At 35.2% G+C, this 21,382-nt stretch overlaps 3 protein-coding genes and 3 long non-coding RNA genes across 8 annotated transcripts in view; 4 read left to right on the plus strand and 2 right to left on the minus strand.

The window, feature by feature from the left end:
• The window catches only part of LOC123695855, a 1,755-nt gene extending 765 nt beyond the window's left edge, over window positions 1-990 (plus strand). The window contains exons 1-2 of the long non-coding RNA XR_006751995.1: window positions 1-266; window positions 695-990. The exon at window positions 1-266 is cut by the window's left edge and continues 765 nt beyond it. This is a non-coding gene — a long non-coding RNA (uncharacterized LOC123695855). The remainder of the gene's footprint in view (window positions 267-694) is intronic.
• A 3,275-nt stretch (window positions 991-4,265) lies between these two features.
• On the minus strand, window positions 4,266-5,793 carry LOC123695802. Its single transcript, XR_006751977.1, has 3 exons — window positions 5,511-5,793; window positions 4,867-5,049; window positions 4,266-4,419 (listed from the first exon to the last, which is right to left on the minus strand). It is a non-coding gene; the product is annotated as an uncharacterized LOC123695802 (long non-coding RNA).
• Window positions 5,794-5,871: 78 nt separating this feature from the next.
• On the plus strand, window positions 5,872-8,715 carry LOC123695367 (putative nuclease HARBI1). Its single transcript, XM_045641197.1, has 5 exons — window positions 5,872-6,510; window positions 6,651-6,841; window positions 7,435-7,567; window positions 7,696-7,837; window positions 7,933-8,715. The coding sequence occupies exons 1-5, from the start codon at window positions 6,286-6,288 to the stop codon at window positions 8,319-8,321; spliced, it is 1,080 nt and encodes a 359-aa protein (XP_045497153.1). The 5' UTR covers window positions 5,872-6,285; the 3' UTR covers window positions 8,322-8,715.
• Window positions 8,716-9,207: 492 nt separating this feature from the next.
• Window positions 9,208-11,846, minus strand: LOC123695587 (swi5-dependent recombination DNA repair protein 1 homolog). 3 transcript variants are annotated; one of them, XM_045641495.1, is made up of 5 exons: window positions 11,652-11,678; window positions 11,494-11,559; window positions 11,263-11,386; window positions 10,024-10,108; window positions 9,208-9,774 (listed from the first exon to the last, which is right to left on the minus strand). In XM_045641495.1, the coding sequence occupies exons 2-5, from the start codon at window positions 11,550-11,552 to the stop codon at window positions 9,290-9,292; spliced, it is 753 nt and encodes a 250-aa protein (XP_045497451.1). In that variant the 5' UTR covers window positions 11,553-11,559; window positions 11,652-11,678; the 3' UTR covers window positions 9,208-9,289. The 3 variants fall into 3 exon arrangements, with proteins under 3 accessions (XP_045497451.1, XP_045497443.1, XP_045497459.1); XM_045641487.1 differs by having other exon boundaries at window positions 11,494-11,846; XM_045641503.1 differs by lacking the exons at window positions 11,494-11,559; window positions 11,652-11,678 and having other exon boundaries at window positions 10,688-11,332.
• A 97-nt stretch (window positions 11,847-11,943) lies between these two features.
• LOC123695745 lies at window positions 11,944-17,675 on the plus strand. Its single transcript, XM_045641667.1, has 2 exons — window positions 11,944-12,014; window positions 16,214-17,675. Exon 2 carries the CDS (start codon window positions 16,362-16,364, stop codon window positions 17,145-17,147), a length of 786 nt encoding a protein of 261 aa, XP_045497623.1. The 5' UTR covers window positions 11,944-12,014; window positions 16,214-16,361; the 3' UTR covers window positions 17,148-17,675.
• Window positions 17,676-18,425: 750 nt separating this feature from the next.
• Window positions 18,426-19,921, plus strand: LOC123695934. Its single transcript, XR_006752015.1, has 2 exons — window positions 18,426-19,331; window positions 19,742-19,921. It is a non-coding gene; the product is annotated as an uncharacterized LOC123695934 (long non-coding RNA).
• The last annotated feature ends 1,461 nt before the right edge of the window (window positions 19,922-21,382 follow it).

The raw sequence follows: 21,382 nt of genomic DNA on the forward strand, positions 1-21,382 counted from the left end.
TTTTATGTAATTTATTTAATTAAAAATTGAAAACAATTATTTCGGCCATATATGTATAACTTTAGTAGGCAGGTACTTTATGTAATATTATAAAAAAAAATCACTAACCCGAAATTATATTAAAATAAAATTCAAATTCGTTTATCCAATCAAACTTAACCTAACCTTAGAGCTAAATACATTAGGTGTTGTACATATTATGTTTAGTGATAGGTATGTATCAATCATCGGTTCAAGACTGGCATCTTTGCTAGGTTACCGAGAAGGTAAGAAAAATTAAAACTTGACTGCTAATTTATGTATATGTATAGCCTACGTCACTACCGCCACTAACATAATAATTCAGATGATTGCAATGAAACCTCACAACTCAAAATCGGTCCAACGGTTTATACTGCAGGGCGTGTCAAAGAAATATTATACATACATACATAAACTCGAAAAACATAACCCTCTTTTTTCCGTAGTCGGGGAAAAATTTGGGAAATTTTTCAATATCTGGTAACATTACACGCACACAGAAGCACCGTATACGTACAGTGCAGCGGCGAAATGACAGCACACATAGCTTTATTGAAAATGACGATAAATCATTCGGTTTAGTTCGGCAACGCTCCATCTGTCTTTTATTTTGTAATCTAAGACCTCACTATACTTACACTACACGTAAACTAATATCGAATTTTGTTTACAGAAACGAAAATGGCCAAGAACAAGACGACGACATAATCTTCGAAGACTTCGCGCGCCTCAGGCTGAAGGGCGCGGACGCTGATGCTTGAACATTATGCTAACAGCGCTCTCTTACTGAACTACATTCTATATTTTGTTATACCAAACGCACAATTGTATCGTACTTTTTGAATTTTCATAAACAACATTGTTCGTTTTGAAATCCATCGAATGACCATAGACACAAGAAATAAGTGTTACCATCCTTAGCGAAAAGTGTTATAATCTGTATTAAAATAAAAATGATGTATAAAATCATGTTTTCGATCATTTACGATTTTTGGTAAATGCATTTCTTACTTATGCAAGTGAAATATTATAGTCGAGCCAATTTAATAGGCAACATTTGACGTCTATCAATTTTATCTTCAAAGAGAGGTAACCTGCTTAAAAACATCGATTAAAGTGAATTAATCGATACGGATTTGAAATATTTGTCAATCGAATTTATTAATTTATGATGATTTTTATTCACAAGTAATCAATGCATTCGATTCTAGATGTCAGATTTCGATTTTTAGAGTAAGAGCGTTTTCACATTATCCGATCCGATATCGGATATCGGAAGCCGATAGCCGATAGCCGATATCCGATATCGGACACAATTTGCCCTTTCACATTATCCGATAATATCGTCCCGATAACATGAGTGTTGCCAGAAACTGGAAAAGTAGATATATTGGGAATTAAAATAAACAGTGGATGCATTTGTGTTACAAAAAATAAACTTTATTTTAAATGAAATAAATAGTAATAAATAAACTGATGTTTTTCAAACCGGTTTAATCTGCTGACTGCGGAGTATGGATTTGTACCCTCTGCAGAGTCAGAATCTAGTTTCAATATTCAATTTCATTGTGAGGCTTGTTTTTTTTATATGCTGTTTTTCTTTTTTTATTATTAGAACATGTTGTGTGGTCGTAGTGAATTTTAGAACTTTTTTATATTAAATCATGTATGACTGTTATGTTCTTATACAAATAAAATAAAAAAAAAATTCAACTCAGTATTAAAGCGACGAAACTAGCAAATACAAATTCAAATTACATTTACAAATGTAGGTGCTGTTATTACAATTTTATAGTGCTAATATGTACATTCTACCTAATATCTGGGGGTGCAAATATTTAAACAGAAATAAATTAAACTAAACTAATTCACAGTCACAGATTCCGCAATGTACATAGTACCACAGACTAATAATAATATAGCCATGACAACCAAAATAGTAAACAAGCTCAAAAGTCGCCGCGCGTTCTTGACAAAATTTAGGGTCGCCGCCTTAGATTATGGATTGGTCTCCGCGCACGCTACGACTAGATACCGCCGGCGTACTCGAAAAATGCGGCAACTAAAAGTACGCCGAAATCGGCGTACCCGAGCCAGTCGTGTCACGAGCATTGTGTGGAGAGGGTGTACCGATAGTTTCTAAAGATTTTGGACAAAACCTGAAGTAAAATGCCTGTTTGTGCCATAAAACTGTTTAAAAAAAATACAACAAATAATAAGAAAGACACTGGGATCACGTAACATCAGGAATAATCGTATTATTCGATATTTCACCTGTACTTTGAAAATGTTGTTTACGAAAATACGACGCCATTTAGTGTTGCCGTACTGCATATCCCAAAAACACACTTTTAATTTGAACTTATTTTATTCATAATGTTTTTTTTTTTTCAATACTATTAGGTACTAACGCATATTATAAAAAAAATGATAATAACAATAATTTATTTCTGTTTAACCTTGTTTTAACTGACTCATATGTTATTTTTTTATTACTGCTTTTTTACTTTTAAAAAACCTTTGTGATAGTATAGTGGCATCGCAAGTGGATTTGAGTCACATGTTCATGGGTTCGATTCCCGGCAAGGCCAAAATGAAATGAAAATATTTTTCAAACTTCTTTCCAAGATAGCCCATTTCCCATTTATGGGGTAAAATTTATGTAGCTGGCAGTACAATTCTTCACACACACTAGCGTCCTTACAAATTGCCTTACACACACTACAGAACTGAGTTGCCGCACTCACGGAGCTATTGTTTTTAGGTGGAGCGGTATCTAGTCGTAGCGCGCGCGCGGAGACCAATCCTTAGTCTAAGGGTTGCCGCATTCTAATTCTGAAATTTTAGAGAAAACTAAACAAAATTGCCGTATTGTAAATTTTCTTTTCAATAAAAAGGGTTTGATTTAAAAAAAATCAACTGATAGATCGTAGTTGTACATACAGTAAAAATAACTACAATAAAGAAACCGACTTCAAAAACAGCTGGAAAAGTAAAATATAAAAAAGATTTGATATTATTAATTACTTAATATTATTTAGATGTGCTATTTATTATACAGGTTTGATATCGGCGCTAAAACAAAGCACTAAATCTGTGACTCAATGACAACAATACAATAAACAGCTTACAGCACAACAGTAGTCCGAGTAGGAGGAGGAGCGAGGCAGAATGAGTAAATAAAGATAAAAGATACTAATATTTCGAAGATACGGTTGAATTTAAGAACACAATATATTTTTGTTTACTTCAGTTCAGCCAATTGCCGTATATTATAGGACGATATTAAAATAGCTCCCGTATAAATCGTATTTTTAATGCCTTTAAATACTTAAATGAATGTTTTCTTAATAAAAAGGTTTAAAGTAAATGAAAGGATTTTTTTTTTACATTTAGCGCCTAGAAATGACTGAAAATACACAAACTAGTGCTTTTTTTGCTGTTGGTATACTACCTTTTCGAAAATTGAGCTGGTAACACTGAACATTATCGTCCGATAGTTCACGGGAATATCGGTGTTGGCTCCGATATCCGATATCGGACCGGACAATGTGAAAGACAGGTGCGTAAATCATACATTTTACTTAGCCTCCGATATCGGATATCGGCTATCGGCGTCCGATATCCGATATCGGACCGGACAATGTGAAAACGCTCTAACGTCTCTGCCCCCCTAGCCAAGTGGCTTTCTATTAGCGTAACGTTTGATCAATGAATATGGAATCACATGGAAGTGACATATATATAAGTGAGAGTGAATTTTTACGATGCGCGCGCACACCGACACCTAAAATTAACAGCATGAAATAAGTTCTAGGTGGTATGAAAATTGATAACTATGTTCAAGTTGTATATTCTAGTATTTTGTCCATACGCCAAAGAAGTAACTTCTAACGCGTGTACATAAACACACACTCTTTTTTATTTATTTTAACTTTATTGTACAAAACATAGACGTAAAATTACAAATGGAAAAAATGACAATGCCAATTAATAAAATTAAGTATGGCGATGGCTGCTCGTGACGGTAACACCTATACAGGGTTACTTGTAAAACACCAGCAACCTCGCAGGACAAGATAGCTGTATAATTTGATAAATCCAGTTCAATTTTGACTTCGATATAAGGATTACGGTAGACTTACAATTTGGTAATTTCAGTTTTGAGGAATGTAATATAATGAAACAACATATATAATAATACAGGTATATAATAGTATTTTATTACGATGAACAACACAATATACAGTAATTTATTTATTTATAAATAATAGACAAAAAAACAATAATATATAATAACAGAGAAAATTATAGAGCTAAACTATTTTGTGCAGCCTGGGATGCACTCGGATTCACTCTGTTCATTTTTGAGTTCGGGATTTGAGGCTCAACTGGTACCTGGAAATGAAATGTCACAGTTTACATTAACTAGCATTGTTCACTTTACATTTAAACTAAAATGCAATACATTTTAATTAAAAGGGCAATGCTGATGGTTTGAAATTAATATCAACATTAGGGCTTACAATAGCGGAATTTGAATTTATATTTTTGGTTTTATGGCATTCAAATGCTTTATATATATAAATTTATAAAGAATAGAAAAATAACTTAAAACACCCCATGTATTTAAAGTAAATTGCACTTTCCCTCAGTCAATAACATTTCAACAACCAAATATCACCCAAGTTTGTACTCAAAAAATCATATAAAACCATCTCAGTTTGTTCACAGGCCTCCTTCAAAATAGGAGAAACGTTAGATTATAAATGACAGCCCTAAATCTAAATAAAAAGACCAAAAGTAAATTGGAAGACATCACGTGTCTACAGATAAAAACCTCACCCTGTGTGAATGCAGCGGCAGACATACTGGTGTAGCATCATCGTGCAGACTAATCACATCCATTGTTCTATTGAAAGCACTTTCTGGGAAATGTACTATGATATATCCTTTACATTTGGCTTGATATATTCAGTTTCAATTGCTTCTAACCATTCTCCTTTTCTATTTTCACTTCTTGGTAACCTTCAAAAAATGAATATTTAGGTTATTATAATTTTAGTCCTGACCTGACTTATTTATAAATACATTTTTAATTAAAGTAGGTACTATAAAAGCGATTAATCTTACTTAAGTTAAAATTCATATTAGGTAAATTTAAGTGTTTTATTTTTCCTTCTGCTGCTCTTGGCAAAATTAATTTGTTATTTTGGAAGTGTATTCACCAAAGCAACTATTCTTAAGATTAATGACACAGCCTTGGGAGACGCACGTCATCATCGAACATTTTGCTGATGTCGATATTATAAGCCATCACTAGCACCCAAATTCATTATTTTACTAGAACGAAAATATACAAAATAAAGCTATATTTGGTAACAATTTTGCACTGAACATAGTCTGTGAATACTCCTTAATTCAATATACATGAAAATAACTAAATCAGCAAAGAAATAACTAATATTTCAGTCAAAACGTATACATACCGGTGCAAAGACAAACTTTTCTGGTTTTCATTCTTTCCGGAGCCACATCTCACAATACTGCGCTTTGGCATTATGCCACTATTTGTCCTTGACCACTCTATATGTTTTAGACACAAATGTTTGTCACAATCACAAAAATATTCAATATTTTTCAATGTTTACTACGGAGCAATGACAGAGCATGTACATCGTATTAACGAGAACATAAAATGGCGACCGGCCACAGTAGGTATTTGAGCTAACTTCAAATGTCAAGCGGTATAGAATTAGCACTGACTGACGTATAGTCATATTTTTTCACATATCAGAATATTCATTAGTTAGAAAGAGACAGTATTAGTTTTATTATTTCGGTATCGAAATGCATGATATTTGTATAATCAGTTGTTTGTATAGAACAATATGCCCTGTCCATAGGATTCCTTAGTCATTGCGTTTGATAGAATAGATAAACGAATGTATGAGATTGACATAAGCTGGAGATACGTCACGTGACCCAGCGTAACGAAACGAAAATTGGTAGCCAAGTGGCTAGTGGCAATGTTTTTCTATTCTATTAGACGAAACGTGACGAAACGTTACCTAAGTCATACGACAGGCGCCATACAAATGCTTAGCCAAGTGGCACTTTTGACAGGAGACTACGCCAATGGGCGTTCGATAACTAGCGTACGCTATAACATCTTGTAGAAATCGAAACAAAATGGCGATTTTATAATCAGCTGTCGAAGTTTCGTGTTGTGTTTAGTGATTATAAAATTTTAGTTTTCATAAAATGCACGCTTTGAGACTTTTAAAAGCTGCGCACGATGAAGAACTTTGGCTCAGGCGCCAAAAAAGAAATGCGTCCAGACGGAGTTTAGAGACAATCAATGAAATGCCGGAACAATTGTTTCAGGAGCGTTTTAGGTTAAATAAAAAAACTTTTAGCGAGCTTTGCTGCAGCCTACGTAACGAAACAAACATACGGGGGACTAAAGAAATTCCTTTGGAAGTAAAGGTAATCCACAGTTTCTTCACTGCGATTGTTTATAATATTATTAGTGATGTCCGATATTTTAAATGCCCAATGAAAGGCATGTGTTGTGCACATCTATTAGGTACCTATATTACGTATCCTAATTCTACTTATATTCGTAGGTTCTTTGCGCTCTGAGTTTCTTCGCAACGGGATCCTATCAGAGAATTGTGGGTGTCACACAACATTTGCCACAACGCACTACAAGTAGATGCATTAGGCAAGTTGTGGAGGCACTCAACAGTCCTCGGATAGTGAAAAAATGGATAGTTTTCCCTCAAACACACCAAGAAAGAACAAGAATTCGACAAGAGTAAGTGTTTTTATTAATTTATTTATAACTTTCAATGTACAACTACGACATTGGGGCCTTCAAGAAAAGAGCTTATTTGTCCATAATAAAAATCAATGCCACTTTTCGTTGTAATTCCATAACTCGAGAACGGCTGAACCGATTTCGATAATTCTTTTTTTATTATATTCCTTGAAGTACGAGGATGGTTCTTATGTTGAGAAAACGTGAATACGTACCACGGGCGAAGCCGGGGCGGACCGCTAGTTTGTCCATAAAAGGCCGGCAAAGCACCTGCAACACTTCTTATGTTGCAAGTGTTTATTTCTTATGCTTAAGTTGCTTGCTCTGACATAAAAAAAAAAACTTTCAATGTTTTGTACAATTTTAATAAATAACATAATCCTTTGCATTGAAGAAGGTTGCTGCTATTGTAGTCACAAACAATTCTATTATACCACAAAATGTTTGTTTCTGTTCAATTCTAAATGTTTTAAAGGTTTACAAAATATTATGACAAATTCATTTGAAAGTCTTTTTAACAATTGTATTATATGTTTAATATATGTAGGTAATTGTCTTTGATTATAAAATGTGAATGTACCTAATTACAGATTTCAAAGGAAATTTCAATTGCCAGGGGTAATTGGATGCATAGATTGCACTCACATATCAATTGTAAAACCCCACATTGATGAACAGAATTATTTTAACAGAAAAGGATACCATTCCTTAAATGTGCAAATGGTAAGCTATTTTTCTTTGCATATGTATTATTAGTTAGTAAGCATTGTTTTTAATCATGTTTCATTAAAACAAAATAACAAAGCAACTGCAAATAGAATATTTTTTATAACTTAAATTTTTTTTTTCAGATATGTGATGATAATTTAAAGATTATCAATGTCAATGCAAAATATGGTGGAGCCACGCATGATTCCTTCATATGGTCATCCAGTGAAGTGGAACCATACATGCGTGGACTTCACGAAAATGGTGAATTGACGTGGCTATTAGGTAAATCATTTAATTCCTACCTACTTCTACATATTTATCATAAAAATATTGGAGTTATAATTTATAAAGCTCTTTAACTACATTATTTGTTTAAGGTGATTCTGGATACCCACAGAGAGCGTGGCTGATGACACCAATTTTAAATGCCGAACCAGGTTCTCGAGCAGAGGTGTACACTACACGCCATTTACAGGCACGCAATTGTATTGAACGATGTTTTGGTGTATTGAAGGCTCGTTGGAGATGCTTGCTGAAGCATCGTACACTCCATTACCATCCTCGTGTTGCCAGTGAGGTAACTATTGCATGTTGTGTTCTGCACAATATTGCACTGGATGCTAAATTACCTCCCCCTAATAATATGGCTGAGCAACAAGAGGATGGTGATGAACCGAGTGTGGGGGTTGGACCCATTTCCAGCAACCAAGATGAGCTGATGAGTGGCAGAATAATGCTAAATAATTTAGTTAATAGATTAGTTTAGTAGGTTATTTTTGTATTTTTTAAAGTGTGTTGTGTGTAGTTTTAATGTGTATTACTTTTAAGCCTAATTTAGTATGCCTGACCAAGTAGTTTTGTATAATATTTTTTCGCTCCTAAAACATTATTTTGTTTACCTACACAGATTTAAATAATGAAACTGCATTAGTTACAGTATATATTAATCCTTTTAAAGTTTCTGATAACTGCTCATATTTTAGTGCAGGTCATAGGTGAAAAAATTGATCATTGTTGCAGCCTCAACCTGTTTTTTATATTTTTAAGTTTGTAATTTTTATTATTGTATTTTTTGTTAGTATTTAAAAAAGTGTGTACTGAATTAATGGTGGTATAAACTACTTAACTAATTAAGTAATAAAATATACTATTATTATGTATATATATGTTTTATTTAATATTCTTAAAACTAAAACAAACACTTAAAACAAATTAAGTACATATAAATCCTATAAAATTTAAAGATTAAAAAGTAAAACAACTAAAGACAGAGGACAGAAAATACTGTACTTAAACTATTAAATTAAAATATTAAAATCTAAAACAAACACTTAAAATAAATTAAGTACATATAAATCCTATTAAATTTAAAGATATATATAATAATAGTTTAAAAAAAACTAAAAAACACGCTTTTTGCAAATTGAAAAATGGAATAATTTTATCAAATTAGTGTATTGTCATCGGTCCTCAATAAATCTACAAAGTTTGAACGAAATCTGGCCGTTTAAAGTGGGTCAAAATCGCGCCCAAAGAAGTCGGTTACAAACAAACATTCAAACATACAGGTGAAGCTAATAAAAAGCGTGTAAAAAGTAAAACAACTAAAGACTGAGGACAGAAAATACTGTACTTAAACTATTAAATTAAAATATTAAAATCTAAAACAAGCACTTAAAAAAAATAAAAAGAAAGGCACTAAATAATACACTTAAAACTCTATGAAAAAAAAAATTAAGATGCGGGCCCTTGAGGCAATATCTCGAGCAACCTTTGCCCGATAACAGCTATTTGCTGCATCACCCTAGTTTGCTCGCGATTTGCCTCAACCTTTAGCGACTCCAGCCGCAGTCGCTCCATTTCTCTTTGGTGGAAAAGTTCCTCACGCTCCCTCTCACGTTCATGGAGAAGCTTTTCCCTTTCCCTTTCTCGCTCATGGGAAAGCTTCTCTCGCGTCTCCTCCAGTGCAAGGCGTCGTTGTTCAACCGCCACAAATTCTGTAGCGGCCCGGTCAAATGGCGTTAAGCCGCGATTCCTGCGAGCTCTCTGCATCCCATGTCGCGGCGAGGCAGTCGCAGATCGCGGTGACGCCGATGACCGTCGACCAGTGGGACGCGGAGGAGAACGCGGTAGAGGGGGCGGCGGACGTACTGGTGGTGGTGGTGGTGAGGGCTGTGGGTCTAGCAGTAGCGGTGATGCTGGCAATGTTGGAACACTTGCTGTTGAGTAATGAAAATAATGTTAAGGAGGCAAATATAATTCTGACTTCCACTTATATTATAAATTAGAAATGTTCATCCATTCCATCTGTTGAATAATATTCTCTAGGATACAAGCAAAGACTAATTTATTCAAGTCATTTAATGAATTATGTTCAATTATTATCGATTAAACTATATTATGACGATTGAAAACAGCTCCTAGAAGAAGGCTAATTTAATAAGTAAATAGAGTTTAATAAAACTTACTATTATAATTAAAATTCTCTAAGCCTACAGGAATTTCAATTTCCACATCTTCAGGAATGGGTTCTTCCCTTGGTACTGGTGGCGCCTGAAAAATATTTATTTTTATCAATATATTAGTTATTTATAACTTTTATCATATACTCTTAACACTTACAAATGTTACGATTAGGAATTGTTAGCTAAGTATTTTGTATAATTGATATAGATTTATAAAGAATAAAATATAATTAAAAGATATTTAATGTTCTCATCAACATTAAATATCTATTAATTATATTGTGATGGAATTACATTTTCAAACACTAGCTGTGCTCCGTAGTTTTACCTGCAGTGCTCTGCTCCTGTTGGTCTTAGCGAGATGATATATATAGCCTATAACCTTCCTCGATAAGTGGGCTATCTAAAATCGAAAGAAATTTTCAAATCGGACCAGTATTTCCCGAGATTAGCGTGTTCAATCAAACAAACAAACTCTTCAGCTTTATTATATTAGTATAGATTTTCAAGCTATTTATTTGTTTTATTTATTTAATACAATTCATTTTACACAAGTTGAAAGAGGCTTATATGTAATCTCTTTCAAAATAAATATCTATTATTGGCCATGCAAGTTACAGAGGAATTGGTGTGATACGTAAAGTTGCTATAATATAATAGTACTAACATTAAAGCCATGCTCTTGTATGCCAGCTTGACCAAGAACAGCAGTCTCTCCCAGTATGGCACAGACTCGGTCTTCCAAAACTGTTAGAGACAGCCTGCTGCTTGGACCACCACCAGTACCATTTGTGTGGTTGGAAATCAACATTTTCTTTTTTTTTTGTTTTAGTCTTCCAATCTGCCCAGACCTTTAGGTTTACATGTTGTGAGTTAAAGCGGTGCATGAAAAGGGCAATAGCAAAATAAATGAATATATTAAAATATACAGCTATGTTAACAAGATGCAAGTAAATAGCAAAACAATTGAGAGTTTGCAATATACACTTAGGTTAACAACATGCAAGTTAATAGCAAAACAATTGAGAGTTTGCAATATACACTTAGGTTAACAAGATGCAAGTAAATAGCAAAACAATTGAGAGTTTGCAATATACACTTAGGTTAACAAGATGCAAGTGAATAGCAAAACAATTGAGAGTTTGCAATGTACACTTAGGTTAACAAGATGCAAGTTAATAGCAAAACAATTGAGAGTTTGAAATATACAGCTAGGTTAACAAGATGCAAGTTCAAACTTACTTTCTTCCACTTCTCTTGTGATTTGTGAACCCCACCACCAACTGAATTAAGTAATAATGTGAGCCTTGCCCACATTTTTAGTCGACCCTGAGGTCCCCGCTGTGGTCGCGAGAGGTCACCATACCTATGGGTAACACACACCAATGAAGCACTTGGTATTAATGATTTCATTGTTTATTATAAAAATATTGAAGCAAGTTTGGAATCAAAACTGTATTTTTTTAATAGTACCTTTCCATGAATTCTATAAGAGCAGAAAATTGCTCCTGACTGGCGCGCAGTCTCTCCATTTCTAAACTAGAAAAATAAGTACACATAAATAAATTAAATTTAAACCTTGAAGACATTATATCTTTTTATGCCTCATTGCAAATGCAAAATTAACTTACCTCTATTTGTATTTTTATAATTTAAAGCACAACCTGTATTTTTTAGTTCACTTCAAAAATTTTTTGACTTTTTACTTTTTCCGTTTTCGGAATTCGGCAGTTTAATTTGAATATTTCAAGAATATTTTTCAACATTACTAATGTCAAACTGAATGACAGTTGACAGTTTGACGTACGCTGACTGACGTTAGAATTCGAAGCCATAGACATTAGCGTAGTTTTTCGGTCTGCGGTGGTGTAAGTGTATACACGTGTTTTGTGTTTAGAGTGTTTATATTTTCATACTTCTTAGTTTAATTTTGATTTTTACTGTATTAAGTCTATCAAACCTGATATTTTTGTGTTGGTGACGGTTTATGCGAGGTTTGTTTTAATTAATAGTAAATATTATTTAAGTCATGGAGGTTTTACCTCCTGATCCACCTGATCCCCCTCCCCCTCCTGAGACTATGAGCGATAATGTGCCCCGTCCAAGGCCAAAACGTCATCTTGACCAGGATGTTAGTGATGATATCAAAAGCAAAACAAAGAAATCTTCGCTAATCGATTGTCCTAACTCTATTGCCATAGATACTGTTTATAAGCATCCCCTTCTAGAAGGCCCTATTCGACAGTATTCTGTAACTGACTCGGGACCATACATTGTACATTGCAGTAAGATGGAAAATGACCCCGCATCAGGCACCTCGATCCGTGCCATCAAAATCGGTCAACTACTTGTTAGAAATGGCATCAAAAATATTTGCAGAGATGGCATTAAGAAAATCGGCCGCAATAGGGTGGCTATCGAATTCCTAAGTGGTGAAGATGCCAATGTATTTATTGGTCATCCAATATTGGCACAGCACAACCTGAGCGCAATTATCCCCTTATACAATTACTCACGAATGGGCATTGTGAGAGGAGTGCCCACTGACATCTCTATGCAGGAATTTGTTGCCAACTTGGAAATCCCTGCGGGCTTTGGGTATATCTTAAAAGCACGTAGGTTAAATAGGAAAAATCGTACGACAGAGAGCACTGAATGGATCCCCACAAACTCCCTAGTCCTAACATTCCAAGGGCAGAAGCTTCCTGACAAGGTATTCCTGTACAAATCATCGCTATCAGTAGAACTTTATAGACTGCCAACAATCCAGTGCCTGAAATGCTGTAGGTTTGGCCACATTAAAAACCAGTGTAGATCAAACCCACGGTGTTTTAAATGTTCAAAAGACCACCCCGGTGATGAATGTGAGGTGAGAGAATCAGATGCTCATTGCGTTAATTGTTCAGGCTCACACTTTGCATCTTACAATTCATGCCCTGAACAAATTCGACAGAAGAACATAAAATCTGTTATGTCTGAAGAGAGCATATCTTATCAGGAAGCTTCGCTCCGATTCTCACCCTCCAAAAAGTCCTACGCTGATGCTTCCCGGTCCGTTCCATCCTTCAGAGACCAAGCCCCTGAAACATCCTTCCCAAGAATGGCACCAAATACCATTTCCTATAAAAAAACTGTCTTCCGTGCTCCCCGCCCCCGTCCTCTTCTGGGTAAAACATATGACAAAGCCGCTCACTCTGAGATAACTCAGGCTCCTCAGTCTGTGTTAGGCAATGGGTGTGCTTTATCTGGGGCTATCCCCTCTTCCTCTTCTTTTAACTCTCTTCTCCCCTCTCCCTCCTCTTCTCCTTCATCTAACAACGACTCTAATGTGGTTGTATCTTGCCTCTCCTTTGTTTACGACATCTTGAGAATGTACAATGACACTGAATTACCGTCCAACGTGAGATCTGTACTATGCAAAATTTTTGAAACGGTTCAAGTAAACAATGGCTCCACTGAATTTAATACAATGGAATGCGAGGAGCTTGCGGCCGAAAAAGCATGAACTAATTCGATTAATTAATGATTATGAACCTTTAATTATTGCTATATCGGAGACCTGGTTTATTCCAGAGTCTCGTTTTCATATTTCCACCTACTCTTGTTTACGCGACGACAGAAGTGATGGATACGCTGGATCTGCACTTTTTGTCAAAAGAAATATCCCCTTCTCTAGAATCCCCATCCCATCCCATCATGATGACATTAATGCTGTAGCAGCAAAAGTCTTAGACTTCACTGTTATATCCCTCTATATCTCAAATCCTAACTCTTCCCTAATCCCAGATTTGTATTATATCTTCTCCTCTCTCCCTGCTCCGATACTTATCTTAGGAGACTTCAACGCCCACCATTCGTGCTGGGGCTCAAACAAAACAGATGCTTTCTCCTTATCCTTACTTGAATTAATTGATGACCTTAACCTCTGTATTCTTAATACTGGCTCTCCCACTCATCGTGTTCTTCCCTCTCAAAACCCTAATAGTGCTGTAGACCTTTCCCTCTGCTCCCCCTCTATATCTTTACTAAGTTCATGGTCTGTCCTGCCTGACTCACGCGGCAGTGATCACTATCCTATTCTTCTGTCCATTAATAAACATCTTTCCAGCTCAAATCCTTCTCCCTTACTTAGATTTAGATTATCCAAGGCCAAATGGAGCGAATTTTCTCAATCATTGGTTTTGAAAATGAGTTCCGCTCCTTTTATTAATGACATGGACAATGCCCTGAATACCTACACCTGGTTAGTTGATTCCCTTATCTCTAGTGCCGAACAACATATCCCCTTAAAACCATTGCATAATTACAAACCCTCAACACCTTGGTGGGATTCAGATTGTTCAGAAATAATCCGTAAAAGAGCCGATGCTGAAAAATTATATACAGCCAACATGTCGAATGAAAATTATATTAACTTTAAAAAAATATCTGCGGAAGCAAGAAGGCTGCTCAGTTCAAAAAAGAAGACAGGTTGGTCAAGGTTCTGCCAATCTCTCTCACCAAGAACTCCCTTATCTCTCATTTGGAAACAAGTTAAAATATTTAGAAATTCACTGAACCCCAACAATATATCATCATCTGATTCATCCCAGTGGCTAAATTCTTTCATGAACAAACTAGCCCCCCCAATGGCTCCCAGTTTCGATTCTTTACCCACAAATCCTTCTTTTATCCCTTCCAGTAACTGCTTTGATGCTCCGTTCTCCATGGATGAGCTATACTGTGCTTTATCTGGGCTTGTTGATTCAACTCCAGGTATTGATGGTATTCCCTACTCCTTCCTTAAGAATTCACCCCCAGAAATCCTATCTTTATACCTAAACCTAATTAACTCCTTTTTTGCCTACGGTTTAGTCCCTGAACCCTGGAGAGTTCAAATAATTATACCCATCCTCAAACCTGCAAAGGATCCTTCAGACTTCAACTCCTACAGGCCTATTGCACTGTCATCCTGCTTATTGAAGGTTATGGAGATTTTAATTAAAAACCGATTAGAATGGTTCGTCGAAAATCAAAATTTACTCCCCAAAACCCAATTTGGCTTCAGAAAAGGCGTGAGCACACTAGATAGTGTTGCTATTTTAACAACAGATATCCGGATAGCTTTCCAAAAAAGACAGTTCCTTGTGGGAGCCTTTCTCGACATTCACTCAGCATACGACAACGTCTTACTTCCTGTGCTCAGGCAGAAAATGCTAAATCTGAGCATTCCAGCGAGGATAACACGTTACATTTGCAACCTCTTTATGTCTAGGTCGATTTGCGTACGTCAAGGGGACTCTCTATCTGCTCCCAGGTATGTATGGAAAGGTCTGCCACAGGGATCTGTCCTAAGTCCTCTCCTGTTTAGCTTGTATACCCACGATTTGGAATGCTCTGTTGAAAATTTTTGCGAAATCTTGCAATACGCGGATGATATTGCTTTATACGTTAGTTGCCCAAACATCAATGAGGCTGAAGTGAGATTAAACACTGCTTTGTTCTATCTCCACCAATGGTTGGATGAACATGGCCTCTCACTTTCAGTCACCAAAAGCTCTTCGGTCATATTTACTCGTAAGAGGAACATTCCTCCTCTGCTCCTAACATATAAATCAGAAACGTTTCCCACTAGTAGTTCCATAAAATTTTTAGGCATACATTTAGATTCTAAATTATCAGGCAAATCTCACTCGAAGTATATTATGGATAAGTGTGAAAAAGGCATTAATGTAATACGTGCTCTATCAGGGGTAAGTTGGGGTTCTCATCCTTTCTGTCAAAAAATTTTGTATAACGCCATAGTCCGGAGTCATTTTGACTATGGTTCTTTCCTGTTAGAACCATGCAATAAATCTTGCAATACGAGTTGGGATAAGGTCCAAGCTAAGTGTTTGCGCATTATCATAGGTGCGATGAAGTCCACCGCGATTAATGCGCTACAAGTAGAATGTGGAGACCCCCCGCTCAAATTAAGAAAACAATATCTTTGTGATAGATTCCTATGCAAAGTCCTGCAAATCTCTGACCATCCTCTTATCTCCAAACTTCATACTCTATATAGTCTGGTTGGAAACAACAGCTCCTATCCTCTATTAAACTCTCTCTGCTATTTCTTAAACCTCCCTTCTCCCTCTTATCAAATTACCTGCAATCCCCTATTTACTATCCCGTTTCAGGCAATTGTTTTTCGACCTAATATTCATTCCTTCAGTATTAAGAAAGGACCTGGTGCTAATGAGAACTTCAACCGAATCATAGCTGAGGAATTCCATGGTTGGACAACTGTTTTTACGGACGCCTCAAAGTTATCGAATACTGACAATGTAGGAATCGCCGTCTGGATCCCAAAATACTCCATAATGCTATGTCGCAAATGCCCACCGCTGACATCCTCTTACACGGGAGAGGCATTGGCTATCCTGGAAGCTGTCTCGTATATTCTCTCTCATGACATGGATCAATCTATCATATGCTCCGACTCCCAAAGCTGCTTAAATTCTTTATGTTCTAATCTATTCCGAGCCAAAATTAAACATCCTATTATCCTCAAAATAAAAGAACTCTTATTTGAATGTCATGAGAGAAATATTCGGGTGACATTGACCTGGATCCCCAGTCATTGTGGTATCCTTGGCAATGAGTCAGCAGACTGGTGCGCCAAGTCTGCCTCTAGGATAGCATCTGAGTCCCACAATCTAGTATATTCCCAAGATCTCATATCACTTGCTCAACTGCGCCTCACTGAATCATGGAAAGCCTCCTGGAAAACATCCCAATTAATGAAAGGTAAGTTTTATGCCTCAATCCAGGGTGATATTCCATCCAAACCTTGGTTCTCAAAATTCAAAAAGGTAAGCAAGCCAGTTACTTCTGTGATCTGTCGAATAAGGCTTGGTCATTCATGTACCCCTGTCCATTTGGCTAAGATTCGGGTAAGGGATAGCTCACTATGTGAATGTGGCATAGACGAGGGCACATTAGACCATATCTTCCTCAACTGTCCTAATCTCTCCCCTTCCCTATATGATTTCCTTCCTCCAGATATCCCTAGACCCACTAACATGAACACTCTTTTAGCTATGTTAAACACACCTATAATTGAAATTCTTACCAACTTTATCACAACTAATAAACTAAAATTATAATTTACACCTAGATTAATTTACTATAAATATATAATATTTATTTATTTACAATATTGAGTAGTCCTATTTCGTTTGTTTTTAATTAACTCTCATATCGTTTATTATCTGTCTGAATTAACAGTACTAATAATTTTTATGTTGTGTATCTATATATTGTGTTTGTCTCTTTTTGTTTTAGGTATATCTGCGTTTTGATTGACATCGGTCTATTATTGTTAATTTCTCAAGCGTGTATTATCTTCCCAACGTGACATTGGCAGAATTGTACTCAAACAAAATTGCCACCCTTCGAAAAATTGAATTGAATTTGACATTAGCGTACGATCCAATAGAATAAGCGTTCGCCAAGTTCTAATCCACTTGGCTACCTGTCGTTTATCGTATTCGATAAGGCGTCAACGTTTGTAGAAAGAGAAACGCTATAAATCGTATGCCACTTGGCTAGGGGGGCTGGTAATTTTAATATGTTCTATGAATAGGGCCGTAATAGGAGATGATATAACCTAATACAGAGTTACCTGGAAATAACTACCACCGTAATAGGAAAACTACTCCTTTTTTTTTAACCGACTTCAAAAAAAAGGAGGAGACGAAAGGAGGAAACGAGAGCGCGGAACGAGCGACAAAGAAGCACAATCGGACGTTGTCACGTTCAATTATCGTCAGTAAACCGACTTTACAGACAACCAATTTTTTTTTTTTTTTTTTTTATGTATGTACACCGATTACTCCGAGGTTTCTGAACCGATTTACGTGATTCTTTTTTTGTTCGATGCGGGATGGTGTCGAATTGGTCCCATAAAAATTTTATTCGGATAGGCCCAGTAAGTTTTTATTTTATGAGCATTTTTGTCTGCATTTGTAAATGTTGCAAGTGCAAGTTTAAAGTCGGTTGTTTTTAACGCAGTTATCATTATAATCCTAATTCGGACCCATCAAAAATTCGATAAACAAGAGAATGTAAATGCTTTATCAAACGATAACAGTTTTTTGGCTCATAGAGCAGGCTCCAAGGAGATGTTCGTTTGCATAAATAGCGGACCTAAATCTGACTTCTGATATATATTGTATAGATCCCAGACATCCTATAGACAGATGTTGCCAACCAGTTTTGTGGTCCCCTTCCCCGCACCCCGGTTATTAAATATGGCAGACAAAGAAAAAAATAAACATTTCCAAAACATGCCGCGTGGGGTATCAAATGAAAGAGGTTATTGAGTAGATCACGAATATATAGCATACTATAACATTTCTTACACTTTCTCTAAGATTTTTTAGAAAATTTACGAAAATGGTCCATTTTTGAGTTAACTTTAAACCACTATAGATTGAAAACTCATGAATATATTTTTTAAATTATTATTTTAAATAATTAACAATAGTCCATTGTTTACGATTCAATAGTTCGTACAGTGAAATAGTTGCATGGGGGAGTGGGGGGGAGCATTCAAAGATGGCGAGTATATTTTCAAGTTTATGCCAGAAATAAAGGCCTAATACAAAAATATCGGTGTCAGGGCTTGGAATAATTATCTCTGCACTGTCGTTGTGTTTGACAGAATGAAAAATATGGCAGAACATTCTTGAATCAGCCTCTTAACCCGTGTAGCGTCCTACGCACAGCGGTTGTAGCGTAACTCAAATTGTACTGAGAGCGTCCTGCGCTGACAAACGCTGTGCGTAACGCGGCCCGTGATATTGAAGGTCATCAGTAGAGACGTACAAGTGAATGTTTCCAGTATAAAAAATATTTCTCTATGCCTTAAACATTTATAATTCAAATCGACACGACTCCGAGACAGGAAATACAGACTAAAACCGTAGACAGAGTAACTAATAGACCCAATGACGATACCTTTCTCACTTACACAAGAAAGAGAGCGAAAATACCATAACAAATGCATAAGACAAAGACACAAATACCCAATTTTTTGTCCCTTAGTGTGTAACCTGTTTTTCAAGATCCGCAACTTGAGTTGCGAAACAAACTTTGACAGTTCGTGCCTTCATCGTGCTTGGTGTTCGAATTTTGGATATTATTTAGTAAAAAATCGATACGAGTACATTGAAAAGACGGTGAAATTATCTTAATATAGACATCGAAGTAAATAGAATGGTGCGTTGTCGTGTTATTGCATGTATAAGCGATAGTGAGAAGAAAATTGCCGGTGTGTCTTTTCACGCGTAAGTACGACTTTATTGTCCTTATTTATAGTTTCTCAGTGATGATTATTTATACTTTAGCCTAAAGTAACAACAATTCGCGTTAAAACAAGGAAAATATTAGCGTAATATCGATTTTTACATTCAATAACCTATAAACATCAACAAGTAAGTGTTGCCAGTGTCGGGAAAAATAATACCCCGATCATCAATAAAAAATATTGATTTGACAATATGGCGAAACTCGAAAGTAAATGCATATGAAATCCCATAATAACCCAGTGTTTCGGGAAGACTTCGGCATCGAAAACATATTTTAATTTATTATTTCTCATAGTAATAATTGTGATTGACATAAAATTACACTTATAATTTTAGAGAACCTGAACTACCTTAATTATTATTAAAATATGTTTTCGATTTGTTTCCAGATGATCCAGACCTACGTAATTAATGGATCGAAGTGGTAGAAAAGATTGGATTCTCACAATATATTGTAAAATATGAACAAGCCAATGAAAAAGTAAGAAATGTGTTTCGTCATCAATAATCAATCTGCTTATATTTTTTGTATCTACTAAATTGATTATAAAGACAAAAGAAAAATCTCATAACTGGTTTTATTTAATTGCTCCTAAAAATATTTACCCTTTCCAAAACATCCGGGAGCTCGGATACTGTGGCAACATTCAACTTATACATTGACAAACTATCTTTGTCTCAGTCGCGGTTACAGAGTACCTTTGTCTATTAGTTTCTCAGTCTACGACTAAAACAAAAAAAAAAAAAAAAAAAGTGAATCATTGATTGAGTTGCGTCATCGGCCATAGTTTGTACTCATAGAGGAAGGATGTATAACTGAGATAGAGTGGCTACTCTGTGGTAATAAGTGCATGTATGGAACGTGCTGCCATCTGCAACTTTGTAGGATAACTAATGCTTTAAAAGGGGAAAATATATATATATAGCTATGCAGTATGCATATCGACATTTAGCACCAGATATGGAGCGAAAGTATATTTACAAAAATATTACTAACACCAAGAAAAGCGTCGTTTTCGTGACAACACTCTTTTTGTGGCGTTAGTAATATTTTTGTAAACATACTACTCCATAAGTTGCCTTGTAAGTTGAGTAAATAATAAATAAGTAATGAGGGCAACCAGGGGTGAGAATAAAAAACAATTTCTTTAGCAGTATTCACGTTTATTAAATTGAAATTGAGATTTATATAGGTACTATACACTTGCTAAAACCTCTAAAATCTGCTAAAACCAAAAGTTTTAGTTATTTCAGTGCAGTCACTGAAATAACTAAAGCTTTTGTTCTAAATAAATAAATAAATAAATCATTTATTGCATAAAAACATGGTACATACAAAGATATTAAGATCAGAATTAAGGAACATTCATGTTTTTACTATAACTACATAGCATACAATAATTATTATTAATTGACATAATGAATGAAAATGATTAGATATTTATAGTAAAAATACGAGTCAGGAGTATTGTCATTTAAAATTAGGTTATACATAAATCATTAGTCATACAGTCAATCAATTAATATCAATATCATTATTTTATATTATTTAGACATTTTTCATATCATACAGAAATTCATTTAGGTTGTAAAAACAATTCTCTAATAAGTATTTATTAAATTTATTTTTAAATCCTGGAAGAGGAACCCCTTGCAAGTCTTTTGGGATTTTATTAAATATCTGAATACCTATATAAGGAACATTTTTTTTGTACAAAGTTAATTTAGGCCTCGGTAAAAACATACATTAAAACATTAAACATACATACATACAATAAAACAAATTGTTTGGATATCTTGTTAATTTTCCAATTTCTTTATTAGTTTTAAAATATTGAGGATGTTTTTTTATGAAAATACAAATTTCTTTGATATAAATACATGCAAGAGGCAGGATTCTCAAGTTTTTAAAAAGTTCTAAGCTTCTAGCGTGTTTTCTCCTCCGTTGAAAACTCATGATCACAACGTTCACAACAGTTAACAATAATAAAACAAGTAACAAAATCACAAAACAAAACTTAACCAAAACA

The sequence above is a fragment of the Colias croceus genome, chromosome 1 (assembly GCF_905220415.1).
Source record: "Colias croceus chromosome 1, ilColCroc2.1".
In the NCBI taxonomy this organism is placed as follows: domain Eukaryota; kingdom Metazoa; phylum Arthropoda; class Insecta; order Lepidoptera; family Pieridae; genus Colias; species Colias croceus.